Genomic DNA, 14524 nt, shown 5'->3' with positions numbered 1-14524 from the left:
ATATCTGTGACCAGTCACGCCTCGACGAGTCTCTTTGGTTCAGTCGTGTAGGCGGAGCCTCGGCTTCGCGATTTTCATTGGCCTACGGCATCCAATGGCAGTCTAAGCCACACCCTCATTTTATTACGATTAAACATATTCATATTATGCAGAATATTCATTATGGAACAAATGTGATTGGTCTACATTCACTGTTCTCTCACCAATAGAGAATCAGCATCGTTGTAATATTGTCACAGACTGAAACAACTCAACAAATACGAAAAAAAAACATATTTAATAGTTTAAGTGACATTTCTGTGCGTAATTATTTCCTGAAACCATGGTTTTAAAAATTAAACAACAGAATACACACAGTTTATTTTACTAGAAAATAAAATATATGGAAATTTTAGACTTTTTTTTAAGTCTTTGAATTTTTTCTCAACCTTTTAAATGCTACTTTTCATACTTTTAAACTTCAGTATAGCCTACATATAGTGTTTAGTTGTGGTTTGTCAGACACTTATTATTATTATAGTGGACTATATCATAATATTAGTGCCTCTAACTGACTTGTATCAATTTCATAATATTGCCCTTTCCTCATTTAAAAAAAAAAAACAACAACAACAACAAAACACACATATAGCACAATATTTAGTTATATATATGGCTAGTAACAGAACTTTGTCAATTATTTTTTGACAACAGGTTGTAAAGCAAAACAAAAATACCAAAACTGATGAAAAAAAAAAACAAGTTTAGACAATACAGTTTTGACGTGACCATTTAAATGAGAAGTTATGCAAAAAGAAAACATAACTGTACCTCCTCTAAACAGAACAGCAATATAACAATATTTGCAGGGGTTAGAATTGCATTTGAAAGAATTGCAATTGCTTCAAAGCTGCTTTGGAAATAGACAGGTATTTGTGTATTGGCTGATATTTGGATCAGAGCCCAGTGAGCAAATATGCCTCTTTATATCATAACACAAATGACATCTTTGACTAAAAATATAAATATATCAGCAGTAAACATGAGATGCAACTATGTGCACTACTTCAATAATTAATTAAATTACAACTCATTAAAAATAAAAAAATAAATTCCCTTGAAATAATTTACAGATTCCTTCAGAGGTTATTTTAGAATTGACCATTTGATCTGCTCCTTTGCTGACTGTAACACCTGAAAAATAAAACAAGGTGGATCAGTCAGATCAAGCCCAGAAACTGTAACACAATTACTCCACACATGCAATTCAATGTGAAATAATGGGAGTTGTTAATCAGCTAATATAATATGATTTTTGGATGCATTTCATATTTCTTGCATATATTGTGAGTATTAATAATAATTCCACACTGAAGCAAGGCAATATAGTTGCAAAACACTTAGAGAAGCATATAAGAGTTTATATATTGCAGCTAAACAACCTTATGGAGTCAAATATGCAAGCAATTAAAATAATTTATTTTCATAATACCAGACTCATTAGCGCCATAAGGAGGTGTATGCAACAAAAATATGTTCTAAGAACGTTTTGCAAATCACTATTTTTTTCAGTGCCCAAAACACCCAGTTTTTTTTTAATAAAGAAAATATAATCCTGCTTATGCGAACAAACTTTATGGGAATGTTACTTTTGAATGTTCTCTAAAACAAGACGAAGAAGGGGACTAAATAATGTTTTGCGCTAATGTTTTGAGAACATTATTAAAGACCAGATAACACTGAACAAATGTTCTTTTAAGGCTACTGGAAAAACACTTGTTCGTATCTTTGAGAGAATCTTGCCAGAATGTTCTGAGAATGTTTCCTGATAGCTGGGTATATTATAATGATAAAAACTCCACATCCACACTAACAATTTCATATTATGGCCACAAGGGGGCATCTGAAGACCACAGCATTACAATCTGAATTGCTTCTATCCTCTTTTATAATTAAACTTCACTTTAGATTAGTTTCAGTCCATTATCTATGATATTACACCTCTGTTGTAATACACCTGTGTTATAAAGTTTTACCTAAAAGCTTTTTTTAAGAGCGTCAATGCACATGTGCATTCATGTTTGGGTGTCCACTAGCACATATGTGTGAGTGTTCATGCGCTTACATTAGAGGTGAGAGCCAGTTTTCCAGTGATGTGCTGTCAAGGTTAGAGTTAGTGGTTAGAGCGAGACTAAAATCAGTGCAAGCATCAATGGTTAGACAAGCGAAATATTTCAGACCGTTTTACAAATGTTTCATGACAAATATGTTAAAAGAAGGGAAAATGCATCAGTGTTTTTAATTTTCTATGTGCGTTCTTTATGTGTTCAGTACCTGTGCCACACTCTGTTCTGATAATGGGCTGTCATCTGCCTGTAAAATAACCAAAAATCAAGAATAATTACAATTAAAATAACAACTAACCAACATAAACCACAACCAACCAAGCTAACCATATCATGCAATTTGTTTGCCAAAGTGAAGGTTAAAGGTCAACAACACACCGCAACTCAACTGCTACTACTGTTAAACATCACTAATGGCCAAAAACAATGTCCCAAAGCTGTAGCAAAAATACACAGAGAACATCTGAAGTAATAATAGACCAAAGGATCTGCAAATTTCGGCTTGATTTGAGATTAATGGCATTGGTTGACAATAATGCCAGCTTGCCCAGTTAACAAGTGTTAGATCGCCTTAATAGGTTCTTCGACAGCCTTGATAATGGATACTAAACATTTTCCGTTGTCAATTAAGCAAATGTTTTGTACATATTATGTATGTGTTCTTTTGATTAAAGTTAATTATGTATATATTGGACTTATTTTAGCAATCAGTTGCTGTATAGATTTTATATAGTAATCCATATTGGTCGATCTCTACACCAGATCAAGTAAATCAGTCTAAAAAACATCTAGAAGGTCGCAGAATAAAATTATGTCCCAGTTGCTAAAATATATTCATATACTACTAAATAATACAAAATAACACATACAATTTTTTTAATAAATTAAAAAATAATTTTTAAGAAGTTTTAAAAATGGGCTAAAAATCCATATTGTATATTAAATGAAAATCCATATCGGTCAACCACTATAAAGGAGCAGAACCATCACTAAAATTGAGTCAAAACAAACAAATAAAATGTACAGTCCATTCACTGATAATATACGAAAATGTTATAAGTAATAAAAAATTATGAATTCATTTATTTGAATAGATTTGCATTTTTGTTCTAATTTTTAAATGTTAATTAAAATTGATCATTTATTTTATAGGTGGACCTTAGTGGGACAACATATTCCCGCAGATGGCATCCCAGCAATGTGTACTGTATTCACATATAATACATTGCAATTTATTGTTTTTTAATAACTAAAATCAAAAAAGTCTTAAAAACGCATTAGAAATATATTGGTCGACTACTGTACTGGAGCAGGACCAGTCTGAAAATCATCTAAAAGACGACTAAATAAAATGTGCCCCAGCTGCTACAATGTATTAATAGATAACACATTGCCATTTTTTCCTGATAATAAAAAATAATACAATAAATACAAAAAAATAAATAATAAAAAAGATAAGATTTATTGACAATACACATTTGCCTGTGATTAGATTTTTAGATAGAATTTAAAGCTTAATTTAACTGTATTATCTATTTTGTAATGTATTTCATTCTTATTTGAATTTAAACACTTATTTTATGGGTGAATCCCAGTAGGACAACGCTTGCACATGAGTAAAAAATAAAACTCATAACAGCATAAATCAGAAGCATGGACTGAGGTCAGCTGCGCTGAAATCATGCTCATTGATTGAGTGAGTTTATGTGAGCGTAACTCAAAGATGTGACTCAGTGTCTCCCACTCCGCAGCGAAAGGTTTATGGTCAGATGTCAGCGAGACGTTTTCTTAATATTGATCGCCTGCCTGGGTTACAGCTGTTCCTCTTGTGAGCCTCACACACATTTGTGCATGCCATGCAGTTACCTGCCCTCTCTCTCACCCGTCTCTATCCCGCTCTAAATCGGATGGAGAGAGGGAAAGGAGGGAAGGAGAGCTACAGTAGCTGCCGTCTCTCTCCTTGGCCCTCCACGTTACCAGTGATGTAATCAAAAAGGACGAAGCCATACGCTTGCTCCGACAAACACTGACAGGGCAAGAGAGGGGACATTTAGTCTGTGTGTGTATGTATGTGAAAGGGACACATTCGTTATAGAATAACAGAATGGATTCTTATGTTTATGTCTCTTTTCCACATACACATTCAAAATATAAAACCACAAACTGGACAAAAAAGGGCAGCTTCCTGTCAAGCTGAAATGATGTGCCGAGGTAATTATAAAGATGATTCTGGGTAAAAAAAGCAAGCAAGAAACTGCAAACAAGAATCTGACAACTGTCTGGGGTTTAAAAACAAGCTGTCAGAGGAGAACCCCTAAATACAGGAAACAAACACCGTTTGTTCATTACACAATGATATTTGCTCTTCTAATACAGTCTCTTACCCTGTAGTTGACCTTTTCAATGACCTGCTGGGGGTCACTCTCCAGGATCACCCTGCAAACATGTCAACGAGCAACATATGAATGTAGAAAATCGTGAATTTTATGACACAAAAGTGTCAGTGGTGACTTTTTTTAAATAAAAACAACCCTCGTGATAATGATAAACTCAGTCGGTCTAGTTATTGGGTATATACAATTTCAACAAAAATATCAAAGGTTTGAAATCCGAGAGCTTTCTGACTGTCCATAGACAGCAACTGACACGTTCAAGCAGTGTTGCCAGATTGGAAATATCCAAGTAACGTACCAGAAGCTCAAAATTATCGTATTTGGAAGAAAATTATCGTACACGTTCAGAATACAGCTATTCATCCTTTTTTACTTTATTGCTAAACTATCGACCTCAGCTTTGAAACTGACCAAAGAGCGGCAGGAACGTTAACTTGTGCTGGTGAGAGAGAGTCATTCTCCACGATGACTGGCCGAGAAGACGTGAGATGAGATGAAAACATGCGTAACACCACGTCCATGTTCTCCTCACAATTATGAAGGTAGACGTAGGATCCACACAACTGATCAATGAGTAGTACTATGATTACAACGACCATCATTTGGTGTCACTAAATTCTGAAATGAACGTATTTCATTGATCGTACATCGTACAGAGGTCAAAATTATGGTACAAATATGATAATTATGGTATGTCTGGCAACACTGCGTTCAAGGCCCAGAAAGGTAGTAAGACTGTCCTGAACATCAAAGACTGACATGAAAGAAGAAATTGTTGAATAAAGTAGTTTTGTTTTTAGCTTCATAACATTAAGGTTGAACCGCTGATGTCACATGACTATGTCCTTACTACCTTTCTGGGCCTTGAACGTGTGAGTTGTTTTGCTGTCTATGGAGGATCAGAAAGCTCTCGGATTTCATCAAAAATATCTTAATTTATGTTCAGAAGACGAACGAAGGTCTTGCGGGTTTGGAAAGACATGAGGGTGAGTAATTAATGACAAAGTTGCATTTTTTGGTGAACTATCCCTTCAAGCAGCACAACTGTTTTCCACATTAAAAGTAATAATAAACGCATCAAATCAGCATATCAGAATGATTTCTGAAGAAACATGTGACACTGAAGACTGGAGTACATTTAAATTCAACTCTACTAACTGACTGTGAAGGTTCTAAAAGAGAACACTGTGTTACTTACCCTCCATCGATGATTTCATCCACCACTAGGAACACTCCATCCATATTATCCAGCAGAGTCCTTTTCTCCACATTCTTCCTGTTGGAGAAGAACCAGACATCTGAGCACACAAATGTTCTTCTGTAACATCCTGTGCTGCACTTCACCCGTTTCTGTGGTTACCACAGGAGGCTTGATGCCAACAATTCTGGGAATTCTGACATGAATTAGCCTATAGACAGCTAGAACTGCACATAGTGTTAGAATGGAACTGTTTTAAAGGGGTCATTGGATGCAAAATACACTTTACAAGTTGTTTGAACATAAATGTGTGTTGGAAGTCTGTGTGTATACATCCATCCTATAATGATAAAAATCCAACCAGTGTTTTTTTTTTTAATCCCTATTTTAAAATCCCTTTTCTCAAATCAGGCTGTTCTGAGATTCAGAATGAAGTAGTTCTGTACAGACCGCTCCCGCGATAGTTGATTGACAAGACCGTCTTACCTTAGACCCGCCCTGAGTGATCTGAGAGCTGTCCGGTGCAGAGGAAGACAAGATGTCTCTGATTAAGTGATAGAGGTGTTTTGTAGGTGGATGTAATAATGAATATAGCAGTCGTCATTTACTCCCGACATCTGAGCCACTGAAGACGCAGAGGATTAACGTTACTTTCGCTTTGAATGCGCCGATCTGCCTAAATGAGTCTCTGTTCGCGGGAATCATTCAAGATCCAGCTTCATCTACAGAAGAAGTGAGTATAAGGGTTTTTATGAATCTTTCCTAATAATGTGCTAGTTAGCCAGTTTCATGGCTGAAGTAAACAATACTGCTGGTCACCCCATGGAAGAGAGGGGCGGGGTCAGCAGAGCTCATTAGCATTTAAAGCAACGTGGACTAGAATGGCTTGCTAAAAACAGAGTTGATTTTGACAGGGTAAAAAAGGTGTTTTTTACACTACCTTTGAGAATTTTTAACCAAAGTATGTTATAGACCCTAAAGAATCATATCGTAAAATGGGCATCCGATGACCCCTTTAAAAATCAAAACATACAGTGTTGTCTGAATATCACATGGCCTCAGATTTTATATACAACCGTTCAAAAGTTTGGGACTGGTTAAGATTTTTTAATGTTTTTGATATAAGTCTGTAAGCTCACTAAGGCTGCATTTACTTGATCAAATATTATAACTTAATATTATTTTAAAAATATTATAAAAAGTTCTCAGCATCATTGCTCCAGTCTTCAATGTCACATGATCCTTCAGAAATCATTCTAAAATTAATGGTTTTCCATTCAATAAACCTTTCTTCTTATTATAAATGTTGTGTAGGTTATTATTTTTGTGGAATCACTGATATATTTTACTCAGAATTCTTTGATGAAGAAAGACTGTATTTAGGAACTGAAAAGAACAGAAATCTGTAATTGTCTTCACTGCCACTTTTGAGGAATTTAATGCATCCTTGCAGAATAAATGTATTAATTTCTTTAAAAAATCCAACTGAACCCAAACTTTTGAACGGTAGCTGTATAGAGCATGAACTCACCTCAACATCAGACTGAGAGACTCAAACAAGCAGTTCAACACTGCCATCAGCATGAGCTGAGATCAGACAAATACAGGAAAAGAGAGAGAAAGATAAACAAGGAAACGGGATGAAACAGCTGACTTTTTGTTATATGTCCATCCTCTTTAACAAACAAAATGGCACAGATATCAAATAGTGTCCAAAACTGCCCAGCTCTCCATAATGGTCAAAAAGAATTGCTGTCACGTGCAAATTAAGTGACAAGATTGGAGAATGAACAGCACTTCAGCCAATCACAGGCCAGCTCATCTGCATACAGGTCTTACCTCATTCTCCTGAGCGCTGCCAACTACATAGAAGAACAAGTCTATGCTGCTCTTGTAGACTATCGTCATTCCCTCTAAGAAGGTAATTTCATCTGCGCAAACAGAAAACAAACATAAAATACATAAACATATGTATATCCAGTTAAACGTTAGAGATACTGAACAAACATTTACCAATCTATATAAACGTTTTTACACTTTTGGGTACAAACAAAATTTTAAACAATTTCCAATATTTTAATGGATAATTTGATAATGATAAGTAAACAATATTTTGCCGAGTGTGTTTTTGTGCTGTCATGCATAAATAAATATGATACTAAAACCACCACTAGGTGGCGGCAAGTCCCCATCCTAATGAGTGATTCATCGAATCATTCATTGAAACCATTCGTTTAAAATGCCTGATTCCTTTAGAAACGAAGCATGTGACTGTCTTTATGAATGGATCATTGAATCATTGACTCAAATGATTAGTTCAAAAACAGATTCATTCAGGAAAGAAACACCACAGTCATCAGATCACCGTTGTTTTCACACTGCATGACTATCTGGGGTAGCATTCAGTCGCTGCAACATTGCATGATGGATCGGCGACATGACTTTACAATAGGAAGAATCACCAACAACTCCGTCTGGTCCACAAACTAACTAAACACATGTGAAAAGTGATAAGGAAATAAGATCACACTGATATTGTGGTGGTCCCACAATATTTCCATATTTAGCATGCAAATTATTTCACGGCCGTTGGCGACACATCGGCGATTCTCTCAGATCGCATCTTTGATAATTCACACTGAGTGATTGTCACTTGCGTGAACGAGCACCGATTTGCCTCCGATTTTGGGGCATTTGCTGGCGATTTCGCAAAACCTGTCAATGAGTAAAAATCGGGGGTAAAATTGTGCAGTGTGAACACAGCATTAGACGCACAAGTGTTCTGCTCAAGCGTTCCTTTTTAAAAAATAAAAAATAATTTCATTGTCAAAATATAAAAATAAGACAATATTCTGTCTAAAATGTAACTCACTCAATAACGTCTAGTTTGTTGAACTGTTGTATAATAAATTCCCCATTTGCGATCACGCACACAAGCTGATATTCAGGAAACTGCATTCTTGCTTGTGTGATATTACTTAACTATGTTATATCTAATAATAAGAAGTTTTTTGGCAAAGTGAGCGACAATCTGCACATTGCACACTGTTAAAACAACAATTATGATATTGGCATATTATGTTATGTCATAGGCAATACATATTGCACACCCCTACTTTTAGGCAAGTCTTTGTCAAGCCAACATCAAAGTTATTTCCATCAATGATCAACATAATAGACAGGGTGAGACCACAGAAACTACAACGATTGAAAGCAATATACAACACACTAAAAATAGCACCTATGATTTTAATCCTAATTGAAGATCAGTTTCATTTTTTCTAATATGAACTAGGAAAACTGATCTCAGATCAGTGTTTTACTCTGAGATGCTGTGTTGAAAGGACCGGGTGTCTGATTACTGAAAGTTTCATGTGAAGCGAAACAATTGCAGGTGAGAAGCTATTTCTGGCCCTTTTCAGCTAGATTAATCTCGGTATGTTTGTATGGATATCTGATTGAAGAATAACAGCAAACTCCAAGAAATTTAAACACATTTCAGTTTCACATTTCTCCAGGTTCACCTTTAAGAGACCATGTTAAATCAGTTAACACCTAAACAGGTGAAAGGATCAGGGTGGTTTTGTTGTCCCGGTGTCACACTCCTTCACCCCACAGGGCAAGTGACAGAAGCATTTCTGAACTCTAGAACAGGTTCTCCACCCAGTTTTCCAGTAATCTGACCTGCAAACCCCAGAGGAAGCTTGCAAATGCAAGTTCCAATGACCAAGGATCACTGTAAACTAGCAACTTGATCTGGGACGCTTATTATTTTACACTGAGAGTGGTCCTAATCGGCACAATCAAATCTGTAAACTTCCTTGGATTTACTATGAAACGTTGATCTGAAGAGCTTGAGTTGCAACATAAAGCAGCCAATCAGGTCTACTCACCGCAAGCAATACATTTGGCAGTATATTGATTAGAGCAAAGCAACATACAATAAGAGCTATTAAATAATGAACTTACTGTCAGCTTTATGTGTTTTGTTGAAGACATTATTTTCAAAATTCTTCTGCTCTTTCATTGAGGGATAGAGTTCTGGATCATAGTACTGAAACAGCACAGGAATCATTTGTTATAGTACATGACTACCTATGCATAATGCTTAACTCATACTTCCACTTTTTCATGTCTGCACATGTTTGTTTTTCTTCATGAAACGACTACGTAAAAGAGGAGATCCTCCAGAGCTGAGGTGCAAAGTTCATTTCCAACACCGTTCTGCTTTTCAAAATATATTTCTTTAAATAGATTGTCTGGGAAGGTGTGTTTAATTAGTGCTGAAGCTAAACCCTGCCAGAATTCAGATTTCTACAGGAGCAGGATTTTGCACCTCAATCGATATAAAGTGTTGATTATAAAGCTGATAAAATAAAAAAAAAAACTGTAACTTGAATGCAATGTAAGTCGCTTTGGATAAAAGCGTCTGCTTAAAAAAAAAAAAAAAAAGCAGCATCAAAGTTAATTTGTTTCTGTTACTCTAAAAAGAAAAGTCATGGAATTTCAATTAATAAAATTTTAAATTAAATAAATATAATTAAAAAAATATATATTATTCTTTCTAGATATGTAATTAGATTCTATCTCTGTTCTCTTCCATATACATTATTGAACGGCTAATGTGCTAATAGTTTAACAATTGCATTGTTTTGGAAAATAACCCAAATTTCTAAAGTACAAGAATGTTTTCATCTTCAATGACGAGAAAGAATATTTAAGAAGGGTACATGGGGTCTATGCACCTTTGAAAGCAGTCTGTTTCCATCGTTGTCTACGATGAAGACAGCCTTCACAGTGTATAGCGAGGGTTCCTGGTTGAAAATAAATCGACGTTATTTTCAAACATTCAACATAACTTTTTCCTATCTCAGATGTCATAAATACTCTTGAAATAATACAGTTACATGCCTACAGACAGGAAAATACTATAAAAAGAGAAAGTCTAGTCAGAAGAGGCTGTTTGTTCGCTCACGCTCGACTGGGTTCGTCCGGGCCAAAGTTCTGTCATGCACTGACTACCACTGATTCAAAGTCGGAGTGTATCACAGAACTTGAGCCAGGTGAACAGGAGGAGAAAACTATCATCTGATCATCTTTTCAGATCGTCTGTTTTGAATACAAGAGAATCCTGTCTCGATATGGCCCTCCAGGGCCCAACAATGAAACTCTTATATCTATTTCACAGTAACACCTTACCCTGCAAATCCATCTATTAAAAGTGTTACCAATGACCCTTTAACTATCAAAACTGTTATATATATAAAAAAATAAAATATGCAGCATATCGCCATCCATTACATCCAATATTACTTCCATGAAAGGTTTCCTTTAGAGTTCCTTAATGTGCAAACAGTGCAAAGCCTTGTATTTTTACAAGGATAGTAATTAATACATTTTCTGTAAAACTGCTCATCAACTTTTTAAACACAAATTTAAAAAATATTTTCTAAAATAGGCTATTCAGTATTCTGTTCGAGATGACACTATGCATTGTTTTAAAATTTAAAAAGCATAATGTAATAGGCTACACATATACATACATACATATACATATATATATATATATATATAAATTAGTGCTGTCAAACAATTAATCGCGATTAATCCAAAATAAAATATTTTGTTTGCATAATATATGTGTGTTCTGTGTATATTTATTATGTAAATATAAATACACACACACATACAGTATATATATTGAAAATATTGACATCTATTTAAAGGCCTATATTTATATTAATATATTTTATATTACATATAAATATATTTAATATATAAACATAACATATTTTTCTTAAATATATACATGCATGTGTTTGTAGTTATATATACATAATAAGCATACACAGTATACACAGAAATATTACACAAGAACTTTTATTTTGAATGCAATTAATCGCTTAATATTAATTACGATTAATTAATCACGATTAATCCCAGCCAAAATAAGTTTTTGTATACATAATATATGTATGTATATAAAATGTGTGTGTATATATATACACATATATATAGATATATATATATATATATACATATATGTGTGTGTGTGTGTGTGTGTGTGTGTGTATTTATATATACATAATAAAAATACACAGAACACACATATATTATATTATATATATATATATATATATATATATATATATAAAAGTCCATGGCAAGCAGTATCCCTGATCTCCTCCAAGTGTCCACCTGTGGAATCAATCACGCGCTGCGCTGCGCTCCGGCAGAGACGCGTCGAGGACGTGGCATCCACGTCCCACTTTGAAAACCCACATCTCCCGCGAGTAGACGGAAAAAAAACTTTCAGAACAGACCGAACACAAGTGGAAAATGAATAGCTATAAACAAACCCGTAGTGCATGAGAAGAGAGAACGCATTACAATGGCACTACAATGTACGATCCGTTCATAATCGGAAAAATAATGTTATGGCTTGCTCCATAAATTTTCGTTCGCCCGCAAACAGAAACCGGATCGGTTTCTGACAACAACAAATTCGTTTTGGCGAGAAAAAAAGCATGCACGAGCGTTTATAATATCAGACACGAAATATTTCCAGTAGTTCAAAACTGTGGAGTTTCTTAAAATATTGTTCAACTTAGCACGCTAAGGCTTAGAATAATATAAAGAGTAAACAGCTGCTGTCGAAAACATATTTTTCTATTGAGTCAAAGACAAAAACTGCGTGCAAGCTACCAAAGCCAGTCGATCTACTATTTCAACGCTTACAGTGAGTAAAGGAATTAAAAACAGCGATTAAAAGGCACGCATCTCCTACCAGAGCCGCGGAGTCCATGGTGGTAGCAGTGTTGACGTGGACAGCTTTGAGCTGTCATTACAGTAGCGCTCCTAAAACCCTCTGACTCACAGGGGGCGTGTCTGCAACTACAGCCCTTAAGCCGCCATGTTGGCTCAAACCCACCATAGCGTTCTGCTTCGGCAGCGCTGCTGTATAGGAGCCACAATGGCGACTTCCATTGCACGCTCGCTTACGCTCTGCTTCTCACTCTAAGAAGTCTTGAGAATTAAATTTTGGGCGTCATATTATTTGCTCCTATGAGCAACTCGTTTCACAAGTAAGTTTAATTACGCGTGACTGCCACCAACGTCAAGTCTTGAACCAACAGGATATGCAATGAATAGATAATGAACGGCTGCTGTAGGCAAATTAATTATCTCACCTCTTACTAGCGCGACAGGGGGCAGCAAAGCTGAAAAGGTTTCAGGGATCAGGAGGTGAAGCTTGCTTACACACAGCTTACTGTCAATGCACTCATTAAAATGGAAAATTATAATAATAATATATTATAATAATAATATTTTTCAAACCCATCCCTCTTTTCTCCTTAAATAAATTGTTCACCCAAAATTTACAAAATAAATAAATAAATCATTTACTCACCCTTAAGTTGTTCCAAACCAAACAGTTGATGGTAGCCATTGACTTCCATAGTATGAAAAAAATATATGAATGGCTACCATTAAAGGGGTAGTTCACCCAAAATGAGAATTATGTCATTAATTACTCACCCCCATGTCAGTGTAAACCAGTAAGACCTTTGTTCATCTTCAGTAAACAAATAGGATATTTTTGATGAAATCCGAGAGCTTTCTGACCCTCTATAGAAAGCGTCAACTGACAAGTCCAAGGCCCAGAAAGGTAGTAAGGACATGGTTAAAATAGTCCATGAGACATCAGTGATTCAACCGTAATGTTATGCAGCTACGAGGATACTTTTTTGTGTGCAAAGAAAACAAAAATAACAACTTTATTAAACAATTTCCTCTCTTCCGTGTCAGACTTTGATGCGCGTTCACAAGAGTAGTTTTTTTGGGGTGGGGTGGGGGTGGTGGTGCATGAGGGTGAGTAATTAATGACAGAATTTGAATTTTTGGGTGAACTATCCCTTTAACATTTTGCTTACCAACATTCTTCAAAATATAGCCTATTCTTTTGCTTTCAACAGAAGAAATAAACTTATAGGTCTACAGGTTTGAAACAAGTGAAGAATGCGTAGCCTATTATGTTTTTATTTTTGGGTCAACTATCCCATTAAATATATTGAGTGTCTATTTACACTAAATGCAAATAGCCCGCCTTGTTGGCAGAGGCTATTTACACTAACTCCGCCCACCAACGTGTGTTTGGGACAGTCGAAATGCTCACTCACTATCAGTTTTATTCAGTATTCAGATGATAAGCGTGCTTTTTAACGCGATCGACCCGAGTTCCAACCCACGTTTCTCCATTTTCAAATCTCATATTGCATCGGAAAGGCATTTATTTTCAATAAAATTTAAGGAAATAATAAAAAAGTTGAAAATAAAGTATCAGGTAGGTGTAGGGAGGGCTTTATTGTCCCAATAAGGTGGCATCCATTTAATAAGTTGAATTAAAACGATAAATATGTTGTTATTGCGTACTGTTTTATAATGTATACTGCGGTGCAGATAATTGCCACTATTTGCAATAAGTAGTATAGCTATTTTAAAATAGTGTAAATAGCCGCTGCCTTAAATATTACTGCACATTGCATAATTTGCCATCATCCAATAAATGTAGCCTATATGCACATGTGTAGATAACAAAATAGTTCAGAGTATAGGTATAATTTTATTCCTGTCAGTTATTCCGTGGCACAAGATTCATGGTCTAAATATAAACACGAAAGCTCTAGAAAACACATGATTTGTTATTGGAAAAATCTGCAATCTCTTCCAAACACTGACTACAGCCGAGAGAAAACCGAAAGTCTCATCACGTGACGTCCTGTGGGGAGGAGACCAATACTTTCCACCGCTTACTTCTGCCATATAAA

At 35.4% G+C, this 14524-nt stretch overlaps 1 protein-coding gene across 2 annotated transcripts; it reads right to left on the bottom strand.

The window, feature by feature from the left end:
- Window positions 1-259: 259 nt before the first annotated feature.
- On the bottom strand, window positions 260-12566 carry LOC306849615 (coatomer subunit zeta-1-like). 2 transcript variants are annotated; one of them, XM_079384780.1, is made up of 10 exons: window positions 12484-12566; window positions 10442-10510; window positions 9666-9750; window positions 7536-7627; window positions 7228-7283; window positions 5697-5774; window positions 4490-4541; window positions 2314-2352; window positions 2105-2137; window positions 260-1173 (listed from the first exon to the last, which is right to left on the bottom strand). In XM_079384780.1, exons 1-10 carry the CDS (start codon window positions 12499-12501, stop codon window positions 1126-1128), a joined length of 570 nt encoding a protein of 189 aa, XP_079240906.1. In that variant the 5' UTR covers window positions 12502-12566; the 3' UTR covers window positions 260-1125. The 2 variants fall into 2 exon arrangements, with proteins under 2 accessions (XP_079240906.1, XP_079240907.1); XM_079384781.1 differs by lacking the exon at window positions 2105-2137.
- Between the last annotated feature and the right edge of the window lie 1958 nt (window positions 12567-14524).

Source organism: Barbus barbus, assembly GCF_936440315.1.
Source record: "Barbus barbus genome assembly, chromosome: 3".
NCBI classification, from domain to species: domain Eukaryota; kingdom Metazoa; phylum Chordata; class Actinopteri; order Cypriniformes; family Cyprinidae; genus Barbus; species Barbus barbus.
This window is presented reverse-complemented; position numbering and strand designations above follow the sequence as displayed.